Below are 20,121 nucleotides of genomic sequence, written 5' to 3'. Positions count from 1 at the left end.
TTGAGCGGCACGGAGGTACGCATCTCCCGAATTGAAGGCATCTAACGCCCCTTGGGAGAAACAAGCGTCGCGAAGAATTGTCCGGCGACGCCTGTGGTTCATGGCACTCTCCACCTCAGAGTTGGTGGCAGACAACCCGTCCGCATCCTCCGTCGGAGGAGCGTCTGGCGCGCGCCTTGTGTTTGCCTCCGCCTCCGGACCAGGCTTTGGAGCCTGGCTGGTGGAGGCACAATTGGCAGCCTCTCCGGATATAGTCCGGCGAGGTCTCTTTGTCCTGAAGAGAGCACGAGTGTCAATGTGCCTCGAAGGTATAACACCTGGGATAGGGGGGCGCGCCATACCTTTGCGCTGACGCCTCGGTCCGGACTGCACTTCTTTTCTACCCACTGGGCCCTGCGGCCCCTCGTTGGCTTGTCGCCGCAGGTTCGGCCTTCCACCTCAAAAACCTCCCCTGCAAAGCTCGGTTGTAATCAGGAAACTGAAAATACGAGAGGGCGGACACCTATTCGGGGTACTAGAACTTCGATCTCAGTTACCTGGGAGGCCAGGATTAGCCCTGGGTAATCGGCCGTAATGGCCACCAAGTCGTTGTCCTTGCTCAATTGATGGAACACTCCATCAATTAGCTCCATAGATATGTCCGGATCCTCTTGAGAGGCCGGGTCGAGGGACCGTCCTGGATCCTCGGGTTGTGGAGGAGGGCTGCTTATTTCCTTAACAGCCCGGCGCAGTTCCTGCGTTGAAGTCGTCAGACTGAATATTTAACAATTGGAATACAAAACGGATGGGCAAGTAAATGCGACCACTTACCCAGCTTGGGGGATTGTGCATAGAGAATCCGCCCTGTGGGTTGACGCGGAGAAATTCCTCCTCTTCTCCCTTATACAAAGTGGACAAGATCTTTAGTAGAGCGGCAGCTAAATCCGGCCCCTTACGGCCGTAGCGGGTGGCGTCGTCCTCCCCGTTGAAGTCCCACATGGGGTGGCTTCTATACTGAAGCGGCTGCACCCCCCGCATGATGCATTCGGCCATAACCCCGATCATGGTTAGTCCGGAGTGGGCTAACAATCTTATTCGGCCCATCAGGTAAATGATGTCCCTATCACTTTCCCTCTGAGGGCTCCGTGGACGCCAGCTTAGGCGCTTCTTTAAGGGAGCACTGTCGAATTCAGGGAGGCCGATCCGGACAGGATCCGGCAGCGGGACGTCTTCTATATAAAACCATTCCGAGGGCCAGTCTTCGGACGCCTTCTTTGGGGTTCCGGACAGATATCCGGTCCCGGCGATGCGCCACACTTCGGCTCTGCCCACTTGATACATTGACCCCTCCTTAGAGAGGGGCACAAGGCAGAATAACCTTTTCCATAGCCCGAAATGAGCCTCGACGCCCAAAAACAGCTCGTAGAGGGCTACGAAGCCCGCGATATGCAATACGGAGGCAGGCGTGAGATTGTGTAGCTCGAGGCCGTAGAACTCCAGCAGCCCCCGGAGAAATGGATAGATTGGAAACCCGAGCCCCCTTATTAAATAAGGGACAAGGCATACCCGCTCTCCTTTGGAGGGATTGGGGGCACTTTTCACTTGCTTTCCGCCGTTATAGATGGCAAGACCGGCTCGAACCGGGACCATGTAGGCCGGGGGGAGGAATCCCTTGGTCTGGAGCGTCACTAGCTCGCTATGCGGGGCGGAGCATCTGTAACGCCCTCGACGCGGCTATATCTCCCACGTGTCGAAGCACGACTTAGAGGCATAACCGCATTGAAAGCAATGTCGCAAGTGAGGTAATCTTCACACAACCCATGTAATACATAAGGGAAAGAGATACATAGTTGTCTTACAATCGCCACTTCACACAATTACATGAATAAAGCATTACATCATCCAAATACATACAAGGTCCGACTACGGAACCAAAATAAAGAAGAACCCCAAATGCGACACGGTCCCCGATTGACCCCAACTGGGCTCCACTACTGATCAACTAGAACGAAACAACACAAAGGACAAGATCTTCATCGAGCTCCTCCTTGAGCTTGGTTGCGACACCTGCACGGACTCATCGGCACCTGCAAACTGGTTTTGGAAGTATATGTGAGCCACAGGGACTCAGCAATCCCGCACCCTCGCGATCAAGACTATTTAAGCTTATGGGTAAGGTAAAGGTATGAGGTGGAGCTGCAGCAAGCGACTAGCATATATGGTGGCTAACATACGCAAATGAGAGCGAGAAGAGAAGGCAAAGCACGATCGAGAAAGTATGATCAAGAAGTGATCCTAAACAACCTACGTCAAGCATAACTCCAACACCGTGTTCACTTCCCGGACTCCGCCGGAAAGAGACCATCACGGTTACACACGCGGTTGATTTATTTTAATTAAGGTCAACTTCAGGTTTTCTACAACCGGACAGTAACAAATTCCCATCTTCCCATAACCGCGGGCACGGCTTTCGAAAGTTCAAATCCCTGCAGGGGTGTCCCAACTTAGCCCATGACAAGCTCTCACAGTCAATGAAGGAATAGACCTCCTTCTGAGACATTCCGATTAGACTCGGTATCCCGGTACAACAAGACATTTCGACAGGGTAAAACTAAACCAGCAACACCGCCCGAATGTGCCGACAAATCCCGATAGGAGCTGCACATATCTCTTTCTCAGGGCACACTCAGATTGTCTTAGGTACGGGTAAGCCAGCCCAGAGTTGCCCCTGGTGGCCACCGGCAGCTGACAGGTGGACTAACACTCAGAGGAGCACTGGCCCGGGGGGTAAAATAATGATGACCCTTGGGCGCGCGACCCCCAAGGGAAAAGAAAAGGCTAGGCGACGAATGGTAAAACCAATGTTGGGCATTGTTGGAGGAGCTTTACTTAAGGCGAACTGTCAAGGGGTTCCCATTATAGCCCAACCGCGTGAGGAACGCAAAATCCGGGAACATAACACCGATATGACTGAAACTAGGGCAGCAAGAGTGGAACAAAACACCAGGCATAAGGCCGAGCCTTCCACCCTTTAACAAGTATATAGATGCATTAATTAAATAAGATATATTGTGATATCCCAACAAGTAAACATGTTCCAACAAGGAACAACATCTCCATGTTCCAACAAGGAACAAACTTCAATCTTCACCTGCAACTAACAACGCTATAAGAGGGGCTAAGCAAAGCGGTAACATAGCCAATCAACGGTTTGCTAGGACAAGGTGGGTTAGAGGCTTGGTTCAACAATGTAGGAGGTATGATAAGCAAGTGGTAGGTATCGCAGCATAGGCATAGCAAAAGAGCGAGCAACTAAGCAAGCAAAGATAGAAGTGATTTCGAGGGTATGATCATCTTGCCTGAGATCCCGCAAGGAAGAAGAACGAGTCCATGAAGAAGACAAACGAACGTAGGTGAACGGATCCTCACAACACGACGTTATCGGAACCAACCCGAAGAAGCAACACCGGAAAGAAGCAAACAATCATAGTAAACAACCAACACATGAACATGATATGATATGCGGGATGCGGTATAAGATGCATATGCATGATGTGACAAGGAAATGCATGAACCTGGCCTCAACTTGGAAAACCAAGTGTGTCACTGGAAAGATGAGATGAAATTGCTTGAAAACGATATAAAGAACGCCGGAATCGGAGTTACGGTTTGGAAATGGCAAGCAATTCAAATATGGCACTGGTCTGCGATTTACAGCAAGTAGCCATCTAAATGCAATGAGATGGACATGCTACAGCACCCAAACATGGCAGGGATGCATACAAGATGCTTAACAAAATCCTAGCACTGAGCTACGTCCAATTCATCCATTAACAGGTTCAAACAAGCATGGCAAAAATGCATATGGTAAACAGATCTCAGACTTAGTGAAATTAACACTTGTCTGGAATTTCAGATCAGGTAGCTCACTTCGGAGCAACAAAACTACATGCTACAAGACCTGAACATGGCAAAGTAAAACATGGCATTGAGCTACTCAAAAAGCTTAACAAAAGTCCCTTAGTGACCTTGAGCCAAAAGGGATCAGAAAACACATTAGCAAGCATGCGAACATAGAAAAAAACATAATCAGTTTTCAGACTTAGTGAAAACTGGCACATGCTGAAACAGATATCAAGTAGGCATGTTTTCGAGCTCGATGCACTCACTACGGTGCAATTCATGACAAGATAAGCATACAATTATCAAGAACACACAAAATGCAAGCTAGACATGGCAAGAACAATGGCATAGCATGCATGGATCAACTACAACATCATCGGCAAAATTGCAAACAAGTTGACAATCTGCCCAGATTCACAAAGTAGCAAAAGTAGAGCTCGATTGACTCAAGCTAGGGTGCTCCATAATTGCAAACAAAGACATGGATGGATAAAGCACTACAAGATTAATAAAACATCCTTACTGATCATCCTCAAAAGAGGCACGGATCGCTAGGAAACAACCTGAACATATTACAACATGAGATAAACAGCCCAAGGACTTAGTGGAAATGCTAAGTCCCTGAAATCAGCATTACCAAGTGCCTCACTTGGCAAGCTTGTGCTAGTCACCACACACATCAAAAAAATACCTGGGTTGCACCCCTGGATAGATGGCAAAACCCTTAACAAAACATATGTAGAGCTCATGGGCATATCATGCACACAATAATTATGGCAAAAATGACAAATATCTAAATGGAGCAGCAGATCTGACAATTAACTCAAGTAGCCCTCTTCTAACAGCATTTCGTGCATCAAGATGAACTCAAATGGAAATGATGCAATGGAATGAAATGATGTACTCTCTGAGATGAACAATTTTATATGCTATATGCATGAATCGGAGCTACGGATGCAAAGTTACGGCATGAAGAACATGGGCATATGAAACTGGGAATATCGGGGACTTAGTGAAAATTTAGACCTCTCGGGAAAAGTCAACCCGGGACGAAGCGGTACGGGACGGAGGGATCCGGATCTGGACGGAGGCGCGTTTGGATCGTGGAAGTGGTGGATCTCATCCCACTCTCTCCGGATCCGGCCGGAGTAACTCCGGCGAGCTCGAGGACGAACTCCGGCGACAAGGCGGCGCCGGCGACGAAGATCCGGCGAGCTAGGCGGGGCGGCGCGGCTGCGGGCAGGAGGCCGGTGGCGGACCTCGGGAGGCGAGGCGGCGGCGCCATGAGGCCGGTGGCGGACCTCGGGAGGCGAGTCGGCGGCGTCATGGCTTCAGGCGGCGGGGTGCGGGCTCCGCGGCGACGCGCGGTCAAGGCGGCGGGGAACGGTGGCTGGTGGCGATGGAGGCGGCGGCTGACGGGCGGCGCAGCGTCTCGGGCACCCGGGCGGCGGCGGAGCGAATCGGGGCCCGGGCGGGCCTGCCCTGGGCCCGGCGGGCCGCGGGAGGTGGGAGGCGCGCGGTGGGAGAGGTGGCGCTGTCCGGTAGGCTGAGGCGGCGGAGACGATGACGTGGCACACTCTGATTGGCTGGAGCGATGTGGCCGGCGAGATGGACGCGTCCGGCCGCCGGGCGGACATGTCCGGCGGCGCGGAGGGAGTTGGATCTAGGGTTGGACTGCGCGAAAAATTCGGGGAGAGCCACATATATATAGGTAGAGGGAGCTAGGAGAGTCCAAATGAGGTGCGGTTTTCGGCCACGCGATCGTGATCGAACGACCGAGATGATGGAGGAGGTTTAGGTGGGTTTTGGGCCACTTAGAAGGGGTGTTGGACTACAACACACACGAGGCCTTCTCGGTCCCTCGGTTAACCGTTGGAGTATCAAACGAAGTCCAAATGGTACGAAACTTGACAGGCGGTCTACCGGTAGTAAAACAAGGCCGCTTGGCAAGTATCGGTCCAATCCGGAAATGTTTAATCTCCACACACGAGAAGAAGATAGAAATGACCACCGAAGGAGAACGGAGCGCCGGAATGCAAAACGGACAACGCGGAAAATGCTTGGATGCATGAGACGAACACGTATACAAATGAAATGCACATGATGACATGATATGCAATGCATGACACGCAAGCAATGACATGGCAACAACAGCGAATAACTGGAGGACACCTGGCACATCGGTCACGGGGCGTTACAGCATCTCTCCCAGTACCCAGGCTGAGGGCTGGGAGGGCGAGAGGAGGAGTTGCGATGGCTGGCCATGGTGGAATGGACCTTTGTCGGATGCGCTCTGATGAACACTCGCGAAGGGGGGAAGATGTGGTTTGGATCTAAATCCTCGTCCCCTTAAATAGGGCATCTCATTTACGCGGCTAGTGGTATGAATGTAAAAACACTCATACTTTTCATATTCGTTTGACACGTGGGAAGCGGCCATTATTGGGTGTAGAAGCCAAGGAGCGCAACATCTACAAGAAACCGGACTTTATTCAACAGGTACACGGAATTTGGGGGAGAACCCGCCTTGCAATGCCGAAGACAATCTGCGCGCCGGACTCATCGTCATTGAAGCCTGGTTCGGGGGCTACTGAGGGAGTCCTGGATTAGGGGGTGTTCGGATAGCCGGACTATACCTTCAGCCGGACTCCTGGACTATGAAGATACAAGATTGAAGACTTTGTCCCGTGTCCGGAGGGGACTTTCCTTGGCGTGGAAGGCAAGCTTGGCGATACGGATATGTAGATCTCCTACCATTGTAACCGACTTTGTGTAACCCTAGCCCTCTCCGGTGTCTATATAAACCGGAGGGTTTTAGTCCGTAGAACAATCATACCATAGGCTAGCTTCTAGGGTTTAGCCTCTCCGATCTCGTGGTAGATCTACTCTTGTACTACCCATATCATCAATATTAATCAAGCAGGACGTAGGGTTTTACCTCCATCGAGAGGGCCCGAACCTGGGTAAAACTTCGTGTCCCTTGCCTCCTGTTACCATCCGGCCTAGACGCACAGTTCGGGACCCCCTACCCGAGATCCGCCGGTTTTGACACCGACACCACTCGTGTACCTCTCCCGGACGGTCAGCTTCTCCAGATCGCTCGTAATATGGTCGGTTGCACCACTGTCCATGTACCAGTTGGTGTCAACCCCATACTGATGAGCAGCCATATTGGCCGAGCGCTCCTCTCCTCCCTGATATGAAGAGTCGTAGCGCTTCCAGCACTTCCAAGCAGGGTGGCCAATTTTTCCACAGATTTGGCACACCGGCTTGGCAGAGGAGTTGTTGTTGTAGTTCCCCCTGCCTCCCGAGTTGCCTCGACCACGGCCATGGTCACCATCACGGCCACGGTCACCACCACCGCCTGGTTTGTTGTTGAAGCCGCGACCACCGCCGCGATCACCATTGCCGATGGAGTTGTTGTTCTTGTTGAAGCCGCGTCCACGCGCCGCCGCATTTGTGGACGACTGAGAGGACCCGCCGCAGAGATTCAGGCGAGTCTCAAAACTCAGAAGCTGTGAGAACAGCTCCGGGATCTTGACGGGTTCGACCCTAGAACACATGGCCGACACCACTGGGTCGTACTCCTCATCCAGTCCAGGAAGGATGTGGGAGATCACCTCTTCCTCGTCCAAAGGCTTCCCTGAAGCAGTTAGTTCATCACACAGGGTTCGGACCTTACCAACATACTCTGTGATCGTGCAGTTGCCTTTCTGAAGATTGGCTAGGGCGATTCTGACGTTGACGGTCTGCGCCCTGGTGTGCGACGCGAGCATCCCTTGCACCGTGTTCCACAGCTCAGCCGCGGTGTGGCAGGTTGCCACTTGGACGGCCATCTCACGTGGTAGCGTAGTCAGCAGGTATGAGAAAACCTGCTGATCCCGCGCGTACCACACACCGAACTCAGGGTCCGGCGCCTTCGTCTTGGTCTTGCCGTCATCGCCGGTGACTTCAATGGTCGTGGGCGGAGGCGGCTGCTCGGTGTTGAGGAAGCTTGCCATCTGCGCTCCCCTGATGGCTGAGAGCACCGTGGCGCGCCATAAGGCCTCGTTCCCTCTCGTAAGCTTCTCGGTTGCGTTGTGTGCAAAGGAGACGAGGGGAAGGAATTTGCGGAGGAAGAGCTCGCCATGGATGAACCCGAGGTAGGCTCTCATTACCATGAAAGAAAAGAGGTGAAGCGTATGCCTCCTGGCAGGGAGGCGTGCGTGTTAAATAGCAAGACAAGATTATATCAGTTGGCGGGTTGTTGTGTTATCTTGACCCCTCATCCAAGACTATACAAGATAAGGATCTCTAATCTCCAACAACCTGCCCAAGTTACAACACACGCACACAAGTTACACGCCGTGACATATGTCATGTTACAACTACAGCCATATCATTTAACACTGTGTTCAAAAAAATATTTCCCTCGGTCGTAACGGAAATGAAGCGAATGATTTCGACTGAATCTAAATCATTGTGCTTCGTCGTCTTCTTCGTTACGCCACTATCAACAAAAGAGAATGACCTATATACAGAGGTGTAGGAACTGTAACTAGGAGAAGCCACTAACAATAGCAAGCAGCAGAAATTACGCTTGATAGAAAGAAAGAATGAAACTTTCTAGGAAAGTAACAGTCTCAGGCTTCACTCTGAACTTGAGGATCTCAAGGTCAGCAATGAACATTCTTCTCCAATCTTGAATGGAGGCCCTCACTTTGTCAAAGTAACGTCTGTTTCTTTGCCTCCAAACATTCCGTGCAGCAAGAATGTTTGTCTCTCTGGATAAAGGTTGATGCCAATTAGCAGCAGCCAAGTCAATCTTCTTGGAACGAGTCGTCAAGCGTCACTTGGTCTCGGGATTGTTCGGCTGGACACGAGCATGTAGAGATAGTGGCACCCCACATGGCCGGCCGGCCGGCCGGCATCAACCTACTAACAGAACGAAACCGACCGATTTGTGATGGCAGACGTGGACGAGGACGGTACTGAGGCTAAAAACGGCATGGCCGATGGAAAATATACAGCTTTTCTGTCATCACGATAAGCCATGGCGCAAAAATGTGATTTAACTTCGCAATTCAGTCACTTCACTTGTCATGCTTCAGCTGAATGACTAATCATCTGCTGTAACTTCGCAAGAACACCGTTGCGCATTCAGTTCACACAGTTCGGCTGGAGCTGCAACAGGATCTGAAATACTTTCTCTGTAAACTAATATAAGACCGTTTACATCACTAGTTTAGTGTTCTAAACGCTTTTATATTAGTTTACAGAGGGAGTAATTGCTAAAGTCCTCTCCTTGCGCCCCACACCTCACATGAACGCTTTTGTCTCCAACGCCCAAAACGCTTTCATCAAAAAGAGAAGTATCCATGACAACTTCATGTGTGTGCGGAATTTTGCTCGTCGCTTTGCACAAAAACAAGACACCCGCCCTCCTATTTAAGTTGGACATCAAAAAAGCTTTTGACTCAGTCAAGTGGGAGTTCATCCTTGACCTCTTCTGCAACGCAAGGGGTTCCCAAGCAAATTTCGGGAATGGGTGGCCGCTTTGCTCTGCTCGTCCTCTTCCCGGATCCTCCTTAATGGGCTGCCCGGACCCCCCCTCCCCCCCCCATCAAGCACGGTAATGGCTTTCGGCAAGAGGCCCCCCTCTCCCCGCTGCTCTTTGTCCTAACCATCGATCCTCTTCACCAAATTCTGGACCTCGCAACTCGAAAGGGACTCCTCCATAGGATTCGTGGGCGGGGAGCCATGTTGAGAACATCCTTATATGTGGATGATGTTGCGGTTTTCATGGCTCCTATCAAGCGAGATATTGACAGCCTCTCAACCATCTTAAGAGCTTTCGACGACGTCATGGGCCTCTGTACCAACTTCCATAAGAGCTTCGTTGTGCCAATTCGGTGCAATCTCATTGACTTGGAACATATTCTTGGTGCGTGCCGGTGACCACAACCTCATTTCCAATGAAATACTTGCGACTCCCCCTCTCGGTGTGGCAGCTCCAGAGGGTGGACTTTCAATACCTTAAGGACACGGCGGCGGGCAAGTTGGTCACTTGGGAGGGGCAAAACATCACCACCATCGGGCGCACGACCCTTATCAAATCTTTCATCACCTCCCAAGCGGTGTACGCCATCACACCTGTCATCATGCCTCCGAGCTCCCTGCATAACATTAACAAACTCAAGAGGGCATTCTTTTGGTCTGGCTCTGATAAAACGACCGAGGCCAAATGCAATGTCAACTGAGAGATGGCTCGTCGCCCTAAGGAATATGGAGGTCTTGGGGTTCTCAACACCAACAAGTTTGCCCGTGCTTTGCGGCTAAGATGACCATGGAATGAATGGAAGGACCCATGCAAGCTCTGGGTGGGCCTTGGCAACCCTTGCACGGAGGAGGACCTTGATTTCTTCTACACCTCAACGACCATCACCGTTGGCAATGGTGCCAAAACGCCTTTTTGGGATTCTCCGTGGCTCCTTGGACGGAAGCCTAAGGACATTGCCCCTCTAATCTTTGAGGCCTCCAAGAGAAAAAAAATGGAAAGTTAGGGAGGCCGTCAATGGAAATGCTTGGATCTTTAAGATTGGCCATGACTTTGTTGTCTCCGCTGCCCACATATGCCAATTCTTCACCCTCTGGATGCTTGTGGATGATTTCCACCTCAATGATCAGGCGAAGGACGACATTGTTTGGAGGCACTCCAACGACAGGAACTATTCGGCGGCCACAGCATATAGGGCCCAATTCCTTGGATCGACCTCTTCACACATAGACCTCATGATTTGGAAAGCTTGGGCCCCGCCTAAAGTCAAACTCTTTGCTTGGTTGGCTTTGCAAAACTGGATTTGGAGTGGTGACAGCTTGGAGAAGCGCGGTTGGGCAAACTGCGGTCTTTGTCCTCTCTGTAAAAGGGACAACAAGTCAGGCGCTCACCTCTTCTACAAGTGTCACTTCACCATTCGGCTATGGAATTTGGTCATCCAGGAATTTGGTCTTTTGCATATTGACACCACCTCGTGGCACCTGGAGGGGTCTGTTATGGAGTGGTGAGACAAGCGGACCGATATTCATAACCCCAATAGACGAGCCTTGGCCTCTCTCACAATGTTCATCTCCTGAACAATTTGGAACGAGAGAAATGCCCGTGGCTTCTGCCACAAGAGGCTAAGCTTTGGGTTACCGCGGGTGAAAAAAAAACTAGGGCCTGGGTGAGTAATTGGCATGCCGTTTCTTTTTGTGCGGGCATTGTAACACTCTAAAAACTCTATTCTCCCTTATTTAATGGATGAGGTAAATCTTTTGCTTCCGTTTAAAAAAAAATCCAGTACAAGACGATAGGAACCGCAAAATGTTGCATGCATGCCAAAAAGACCATATGCCAGCTATTTTAGTTTCGAATAACGGAACGGACACGCTATGGTAAAATTTCAACAAATTAGTCTCTAATCATATAACCATTTTGTAACGACACCACCACAACAAACAAAATTCCATGAACTAGTAAATCTCTCCCGTATCGACAGACAAAAGAAACCATCATATAATCTATTGCGAAACCTGAAAATTAGTTTGGAACTTTGGATGTCCTGGCTAAGCTGAGGATACTGAATCTGGTGGTTGCCCACAATGCTGTCAGCCGCTTTCAGATTGCTGCTGCTCCCCAGGATGCCCCTGCTGCTGTTGCTGCTCCTGAGGATCTTGCCACACATACGGCAGATGGCCCTGGTGGCCACCGTACCCCATCACCGCACCTGGCACCTGCTGCGGATAGTAGTAGGGGTACGACGCGTCAGCTGGAGCCCCCAAGAGCGGCAGCTGCCCGGCCCTAGGAAGCCCAACTCCCTCCTCCCTCATCTCATCCCTGGGGATTATGTCCACCAGGAAGTCGTAGACATCGGTCCTGGTGATGGCGGCGGCAATGTCATTCTTCTGCAAGGTCCGGCGCTTGTTCTCCTCAGTGTGCATCCACGACCTCAGTGTCAACTCCAGTATGAATATCTCGCATGCTTTTGCAAAGACCACTGGGGCCTCGGCTGAGATCATGCGGACGTCCTCGTCGGCCTTCATGATCTTCTTTATCCTGGCGAGCGGCAAGGTGTGGTTCTTGAAGTCGGTGGCCTGATCAACCTCCGACAGTCGTTCGGCCCAGAACTGCTGCAGCTGCCTCTGCTGCTGCTGCTGGAGCTGCTGGTGAAATTGCTGCGCTTGCTCGTAGATAAGCTGGTTTTGAGCATTGAGCTGGGCTGAATTGGCAGGGAATGGTGGTGCTGGCTGTGAACCGGCAGGAATGTTACCAGGAGCTACGGCTATTGTTGCTGCAGGCGGATAGGATGAGGCAGGATACACTTGTGATCCACCAGCAACGACATCACCCGTTGCAGGCTGAGGTTGTGAAGACGGTTCCATGTCGACTGCTTGATCTTGCTTGTGTCCAAGAACCTATGGTCTTTCTTGCACTGAAAAAAATAATGGAAACTGTTAATCAACTCAATCTTAAAGTAAAACAATCTTAAAGACAGTAACATTAGCCTCCTAGGTCACAAAATAGAACTTTGTGCGGTGTCTTTAGATGAATTTGATCATTAGCGGTCCTTTAGGACCAGTTTCATACGCTGGATAGATTTCTTTATTACGATCCTCCCAATATCTTTATGAAGATACTTATCTGCTACTCCCTCCGTTCCGAATTACTTGTCGCAGGTATGGATGTATCTAGATGTATTTTAGTTCTAGATACATCCATTTCTGCGACGAGTAATTTGGAACGGAGGAAGTAGTTCAGAAACTGATAAGTTCTTAGTAACAGCACCAGAGCAGATAATTGCATAGTTAAATTATTGAAAATACACATGCAAAACCAAAATGCACAAGAAAAAACTAACAAACTAATCTGGCTACAATTTAACAGCCATTCTAAGTCACCACATATTTAGCATCTTCTCTTCTGTTACATCTTACTTCTGGTGCCCCTAAGAGAATGACCTCATAGGTGTGTTCCTAAACATACATCTAAATTAAATTACACTCAGCAATAAGAGTTCTGATTATATGATAGGCACTGAACTATGTACAAGATTATAACATACAAAGAGATTAGATTGTACAAGCAACCGATAGTGGCAATGGGGATTCCTAACTGCAGACGCAAGCCAGGTTCTCCGTAAAGCACACATAGCTAGAGAGTGGACAGCTAAGTTGAATATGCCCACTACATGGTTCCGAACAAAGAAAAAGAAACCCAGATGGTGAGAAGGGTGAGAACGGATGTAATGCAGCTGGATAATAGAAAAATCATATTCACATCATATCCATTATCAAAAGATGGATGAATAGGTTTATTAAAAAAAAGAGAGATACGAATACCAGCAGCAGACATGAGTATACAGAGCAGAGATGGATACAAATTCTGAATCATGAATAACCATTCAAATTATTTCTCATAGTATATAAAGATAATTTGTGCATAAATATCAAGATGAATATTTTTTGATATCACCATACGCACTCGTATCCCCTTCAGAGATGACATCGTTCACACGAGGTTGACAAAACCCTAACTTCCCAATTCATTTAGTAGTCAGTAGATCCCACGGAACCGTTTCGATCGATTATTTTCAATACTAAGAGCAACATCTGGATTCAATATTGATCCAGATCTTTGGGTCACCTTCTTCCTACAACCTAATGTGCCAACCTAAGAAGAATCCTACTACCTATCAGACCGTGACAACCATGCTTTGGTGCATCAATTTCTGTACCTCGTGGCGTTGCCGATGATTGTTTATCAGATTTATGACGCCCTGATTGGAAAAACAACAGCAGCTTACACTGTATTTAGTAGGATTGTAGGGGTGGAAGGAGGGATGGCGTGGAGGAAGGCGTGGTCGCCGACGCTGGGGCGCCGTCGTTGCGCGCGCGAGAGAGAGAGAGAAAGAGAGCTGGGGCGGCGGCTAGGGTTAGGTCTCCCGGCGCCCTAAGGAAGCCGAGCAAATATGATTGCTTCTTGCTTAATCCCAAAACGGGTCCTTACACGAGTTTATATAATCCTCCTAATAAGATATTTGGGCTAAGCCCCTAATAACGACAAGATAAACTAGGCCACAACTAACTGGGATAAGCCCCTAATATGTCGGTCATAACATCTCTCCCCGCCTACACAAACAGCTCGTCCTCGAGCTGGAAGGCGGGGAAGATCAACGGTCGCCAAACACCTCCGTGTCAACTGGGGCGGGCAGGTCGCCGAGCCCGGCGGCGGCGGGGTCCTCCTCAATGTAGTTTGCAACCTCCAGGTAGAAGAGTCGTGGGCAGACGTGGCCCGATACGTAGGGTTCGTCGCAGTTGAAGCACAACCCTTGGCGGCGACGCTCGAGTTGCTCGGCCGGGGTGAGCCGGCGGAACGGGCGTGCCGCAGCTGCGGCGGGGGGCGCTGCGGAAGCCTAGGCAGGCCGACCCTGCGCGGGAACTTCCAGCCAGGGTGGAGGCCCAGCGGCCCGGGGCAGTGGCGCCTACTGGATGGCCACCGCGCGATGCTCGAACGCGCGGGCGTAGTACATGGCCTTCTGGAGGTCCTGTGGCCTGCTGGATGGTCCAGTAGGCCGCCGACGAAGAGCTCAGCCCGCTGACGAGCTGAAACGCCAGAGGTATGGCACGCCAGTGCCTGGAAGCGACCGGCGAAGTCTTGCACCAAGGTGAGGAAAGAAAGACGCCCAAGCTCCGCCAGACGGCTCCCGCGTATAGGCGGACCAAAGTGCAAGAGGCACAAATCGCGGAAGCGCTCCCATGGTGGCATGCCGCCCTCGTCCTGTTCGAGGGCGTAGTACCACGTCTGCGTGGCTCCTCGGAGATGATACGAGGCGATCCAGGTGCGATCGGATGCGAGCGCGTGATGTCCCCTAAAAAATTGGCCGCATTGGTTGAGCCAATTCAGGGGGTCGACGGTGCCGTCGTAGGTCGCGAACTCCAGCTTGGAGAATCTCGACGGCGTCTAGACATGGATGACGGGCGGGTGCGCCTCGTCAGCATGGAGCAGCGAGGATGACGGGGCCGAGTAGGCGGGCATCAGGGTACCACCCTAGAACATGGGCCCGTCGACGCTGGCGAAGGGCTCGGCGAAGCCCGAGGACCCGCCAAACTGCATGGCCGGGTGCTCGCCGACGGGGGCAGCACGTGCGGCCCAATTGAGGCCGTCGTGTAGACTGGCTCAAGGGACCCAGCGAGCCAAGCCGGTAACAGAGACGGGCGACGGGGGAAACCGAACCTGGTGGATGGGCACCGCCAGGCCCGTCGTCGGGATGCCCAGGGCAGCGGTTGTCGGTGGCGGCGGCTGCAGCTGTTGCCCCTGCTGCATGGTGGAGGCGTCAGGGTTCGTCACTGGTGGCGGCTGCCACGACAACTGCTGCATGGCGGTGGCGGCGACGGGGGTCGCCGAGGATGGCGACTGCTGCGGCAGCGGGGCAGTGGCGAAGGGCACAGGCGGCTGCAGCCCATAGGATCTCGCGAGGAACGTGTAGATGCCCGTGACCGCCTGGGTGAGATCCCAGATGGCAGATGTCATCTCCTTCGGGGTGAAGACGGCGAGGACGGGCGCGGCGGAGGTGACCGGCACCAGCAAGAGCGGGGCGCTGGCTGTGGTGGCCATCGGGGCGGTCGGCAGCGGGAGGCAGCGGGAGGGTCGGGGTGAGCGGCGGCGAGGACATGATCGCACTAAAGCTATCTGATACCAAATTGATAGGAATCAGATCCCTACTAGGGCGTGGTCTCAGATTGTAGGGGTGGAAGGAGGGATGGCGTGGAGGAAGGCGTGGTCGCCGGTGCTGGGGCGCCGTTGTTGCGTGCGCGCGCGAGAGAGAAAGAGCGGGGGCGGCGGCTAGGGTTAGGTCTCCCGGCTCCCTAAGGAAGCCGAGCAAATATGATTGCTTCTTGCTTAATCCCAAAACGGGTCCTTACACGAGTTTATATAATTCTCCTAATAAGATAATTGGGCTAAGCCGCTAATAACAAAAAGATAAACTGGGCCACAACTAACTGGGATAAGTCCCTAATATATCGGTCATAACAGTATTGAAATTTAATTAAGGTCTAGAATTCTAGAGAATAGCAATTGCAGGATCAGAAAGGTCTAAATAGCTTGTACCAAACAAAATGACTAGACTTATGCAAACACAGATTTACTACATAGCTAGATTGACATGTAAGTGAGAAAAAAAATCAAACAAACCTGTCAATACCAGTGCAATATAGATTTCTTAAGAAGCTAAGAAATTCTCTTGTTGATTCGCACAAACCTTGGCAAAGAAAACAGTATATATATACCTTGATAGCAAAAGACGACAAGACGGCACAACTGCAGGACAAGCATGATTGGTACATACTAATATGGAAAGCAATTAAAGATGTAGGCTGTCCTAATCCTTTTGACACCTTCTAGAGGTTTCCGGAAAGCATAGTTTTGATACATTCACCAAGCATGGATTTGCCATTATTTCACGATAAAAAATAATCATGTGGTGCGCACAAACTTATTTATTTCGATTAATTACGCCAATTGGTGGCCTGCAAGAGACTCGCGTATTCACATTTCTCCATGATAAAGAAGGCACTCAACAATACGGTTTGTTGTATTCGACTATTAGCTTCAGATTTGAAGTAGTGGACCAGGTATAAGTAAACTAGAACACAATTGGCCCAACCAGTACACTATACACTATCTCATTTTCCTCTTTCTTGCCACAATCTCATATCATAATTGATGGGCTAACAATCAGTGCATTTCTGAGGTAGTTATAAATAATTGCGATTTTGTCAAGTAAATTTTATTTTTTAAAACAATCTAGGTTTATCCATGGAAAGATGCCCTGACACATGAATGTATCACTCTCGACAAAATGAGCTACGAGAACCATGCATATAGGCATATGACACAGGGTAAAGTTGATGCACTTGTTTCATATAAATAAGGGTTAATGTGTCCTAGTTATTGCACATCTAAGTGACACAATCAAGCATAAAAAAGAAAAGAAAAAAGGAAAAAGAAAATACCCACATGAATCGCCATGTAAGAATAATGACATAGGAGCTAGATGTGCAATACTTGTGGCACATCTAGATGTGCTTTAGCAAAACTGTATAAATAATGTGCTTTGTATTGTGTGTGCCAACTAACATGTGCATAATTGGATTAAAAAAATCAAGATAAGATTTTTCGAATCTTAAATGATTTTCCTAACTTGCTGCCAACTCGATGATGTTTTTTGTTTGAGTGAACTGAATATTCTGACATAAGCAACAAGAGGAGGAAAAACTTGTAGGGCAAGCTTGGGGTCAAACCACACACACCCAAAATCCTTGTGTCTCTAAATACATTACATGAACGTACATGATTCTCCCCAAAATGCAGTTAGTAGGAAATCAACAAATTTACCAAATTACAGAGCGGCGAGCAGGTTAGTAAACGGATGTCAATAAAAACTAACTACAGATACAGAGTAAGAACAAATGTACAGAAGGGGGGAATTTGACTAATTAAGCTGACTGCCCCAATTTGACCTGGACGACAGGGCTTTCAGACAATACTGTTTTTAGCATTCAAGCTATCTTCGGATTAAATTCGATGCACTTTATGTATCAAATGTGGAAAGTAATATACACACCAATCATGCGTACAAATGCCAAGAAAAGAACTAATCAGACTATGAGGGTTTTACAACAGCTTTCATTTTAAGAATGGCATACAAAATTAGTTGTAATGATGCTGCACATTCACAAACCTTGATGGATTTTGGGGGCGCTGAAGATGTTTTGCCATGCCGGTACCTATGTCTGCCTCTAAGCACGAGGAAGCCTAGGAGAGTCGAGATGCAGCCCATCCTTGACAAGGCAAGATCAAGGATTAAGCCATGGAAGGGGAAGATGCTTAACAGGCCAGGCAAGCTTGCTTTGGTTAACTCGGTCCTAACTGCTATTGCAACTTATTATCTGACGTGCTTTGCTGCGGATGAATGGGCCTCCAAAATGCTGGACAAGTTAAGGCCGAGTTTCCTTTGGGCTGGAGAGGAAGAGGCCAATGGAGGGAAATGCATGGTGAACTGGAAGCAATGTTGCATGCCAAAAAAGTTTGGCGGGCTGGAAATCAAGAGCATTGAGGCATTCGGAAGATCGCTAAGACTGAGGTGGCTTTGGTATGAGTGGGATGATATGGAAAGGCCTTGGAAAGGAACGCCAGTACCGTGTGATTGAACGGACAAAAAACTCTTCGGTGCTTCTGCCTCCATCTCTGTTGGCAATGGGCAGATCACTGGCTTCTGGCACAATAGATGGCTCGATCTCGATGGGGATTCGCCCAAAGGAATTGCACCGGACATGTTTCCCTTTAGCTTGGAGGAAAAACCTGAATGTTAGGGAAGCTGACTGAGGAAAGGTGGATGCGTGGAATTCAACGGATGTCTACTGAGAACCAAATTCACCAATTCACCAGGTTGTGGGAGAAGGTGCAAGCGACCCATTCGACTACTGAGAGGGATAAAATCTCATGGAAGCTGTCCAGCAATGGTTGTTACTTGGCCAGTCAGCTTATGATGACCAGTTCATCAGCCAGATAAAGCCGCCCCGCCCTGGCATGGTTTGGAGGACAGTTCATCGGCCGGATAGAGCAGCCCCACCTTGGCATGGTTTGGAGGAGTAAAGCTGAGCAGAAAGTCAACTTCTACACCTGGCTGCTACTGCAGGACAGAAATTGGACGGCCGACAGACTTGGGCGCCGGGGATGGCCGCACAGCCCAGTGTGCCCTCTATGCAATCAGGCTCTGGAGGCGGCTGTGCATCTGCTCCTCCATTGCCCGTTTGCCAAGGAGCTCTGGGTGGCCGTCAGGAGCACACAGCAGCGCGTCGCTAACATTGCTCTGGGAGCAACATCTATTCGATCCTGCTGGTGTAAGATCAATACAGGAACTGCAAGAGAGGCAAGGCACGAGCAAGTAACATTTGCCATACACGTTGCCTGGATCATATGGAAGGAAAGGAACCGACGGGTCTTCCAGGCGACAACCGCCCAGGCTCCTGCTCTATTGCAGCTGGTGATGGATGATGTTTCCCTCCTGAAGGAGGCCTTCCGCGAGTAGTCTCGTCAGGAAGTGGGGTAATCAGCTCATGTCTGATTGATCTTTTTGTCTCCTCTTTCCTTCCCTCATAAGAACTTCGGTTCACAAAACTTGTCTGTACCTATTATTTTCCCCTATAATGCAATGGCAGAGCTCCTGCCTTTTCCCGTCCAAAAAGAATAGCAGCTCCAAAAGTTAGACCAGGTATGGGCAGAAAAAGAAGCCCGGACAATGCCACGAGCTCAAATCTACATGAAGAACCAAGCGACAGGCCCATTCCTCCTCCCTCGTGCAATTCTTCACCAGACATGACTACATGAGGATCACAGCCCACATAGCCATACAGACATGCCCCCGACCCGATTCCAAAGAAGCTCTCACGCACAGAGTAGAAACGTCAGGGAAATTGTGCTTACCGATTAATTAATAGACAAAGAAGTCCAGGTGGTAGGAATCAAGAACTGGATATTCGAACACTTACTCGAAAGCGAACTAGTACTATCAGAATACAAGATTATTCTGCCAGTATCCAAAAACCTGGTTTTCCCATGGAAAGATAGCGCCTGTCACATGAACGTACCACTCTCAACAAAATGAGGCATGAGAACCATGCATATAGGCATAAGACGCAGCGCAAAGTTGAGGTGCTTGTTTCGTATAAACAATGTGTTTCCTACTGTGTGTGCCAACTAGCATGTGCATATCTGTATTTTAGAAGAAAAAAAATCAGTATGTGAGATCTTGGAATCTTCAATGAATTCCCAAACTTGCTGCCAACTGGATGGTGTATTCCCTTTGAGTGAGCTGAATTTTCTGACTTGTACAACCAGAGGGGAAACACTTCTTTTCTTTGTCCACTTTTTTTTTCCGATTTGTGCTTGTCATCCTTGCGCAGGAGACATGCTAATCTTGTCTGTATTGTTCCAATGTCCGGGCTTCTTTTAAGGCATCCGGGACACCTATCTTGCATCAGTGTTTCTACTTACAGTACATGAATGGGTGCAGTAAGGCCCTCTCCTAAATGCAGTTAAATTAACAATTTACCAAATTACAGAGTAAAATGAAGGGGAAATTTTCAGTAAGCTGACCGCCCCAATTTGACGACCCTGGGAGACAGGGTTTTCAGAGCAATACTATTTTTAGTTTTAGC

The 20,121-nt window shown here is 49.7% G+C and overlaps 1 protein-coding gene, 1 non-coding gene and 1 pseudogene across 2 annotated transcripts; all 3 read right to left on the bottom strand.

The window, feature by feature from the left end:
• Positions 1-7,381: 7,381 nt before the first annotated feature.
• On the bottom strand, positions 7,382-7,520 carry LOC125526118 (annotated as a pseudogene).
• Positions 7,521-11,243: 3,723 nt separating this feature from the next.
• On the bottom strand, positions 11,244-12,326 carry LOC125522022 (nuclear transcription factor Y subunit C-4-like). The gene has a single exon (XM_048687087.1). It carries the CDS (start codon positions 12,280-12,282, stop codon positions 11,509-11,511), a length of 774 nt encoding a protein of 257 aa, XP_048543044.1. The 5' UTR covers positions 12,283-12,326; the 3' UTR covers positions 11,244-11,508.
• Positions 12,327-19,821: 7,495 nt separating this feature from the next.
• LOC125526078 lies at positions 19,822-19,919 on the bottom strand. Its single transcript, XR_007291544.1, has one exon. It is a non-coding gene; the product is annotated as a U6 spliceosomal RNA (small nuclear RNA).
• Between the last annotated feature and the right edge of the window lie 202 nt (positions 19,920-20,121).

The sequence above is a fragment of the Triticum urartu genome, chromosome 7, assembly GCF_003073215.2.
Source record: "Triticum urartu cultivar G1812 chromosome 7, Tu2.1, whole genome shotgun sequence".
Taxonomy (NCBI): domain Eukaryota; kingdom Viridiplantae; phylum Streptophyta; class Magnoliopsida; order Poales; family Poaceae; genus Triticum; species Triticum urartu.
The sequence above is the reverse complement of the archived record's forward strand: the minus strand, read 5'-3'. Positions and strand labels throughout refer to the sequence as shown.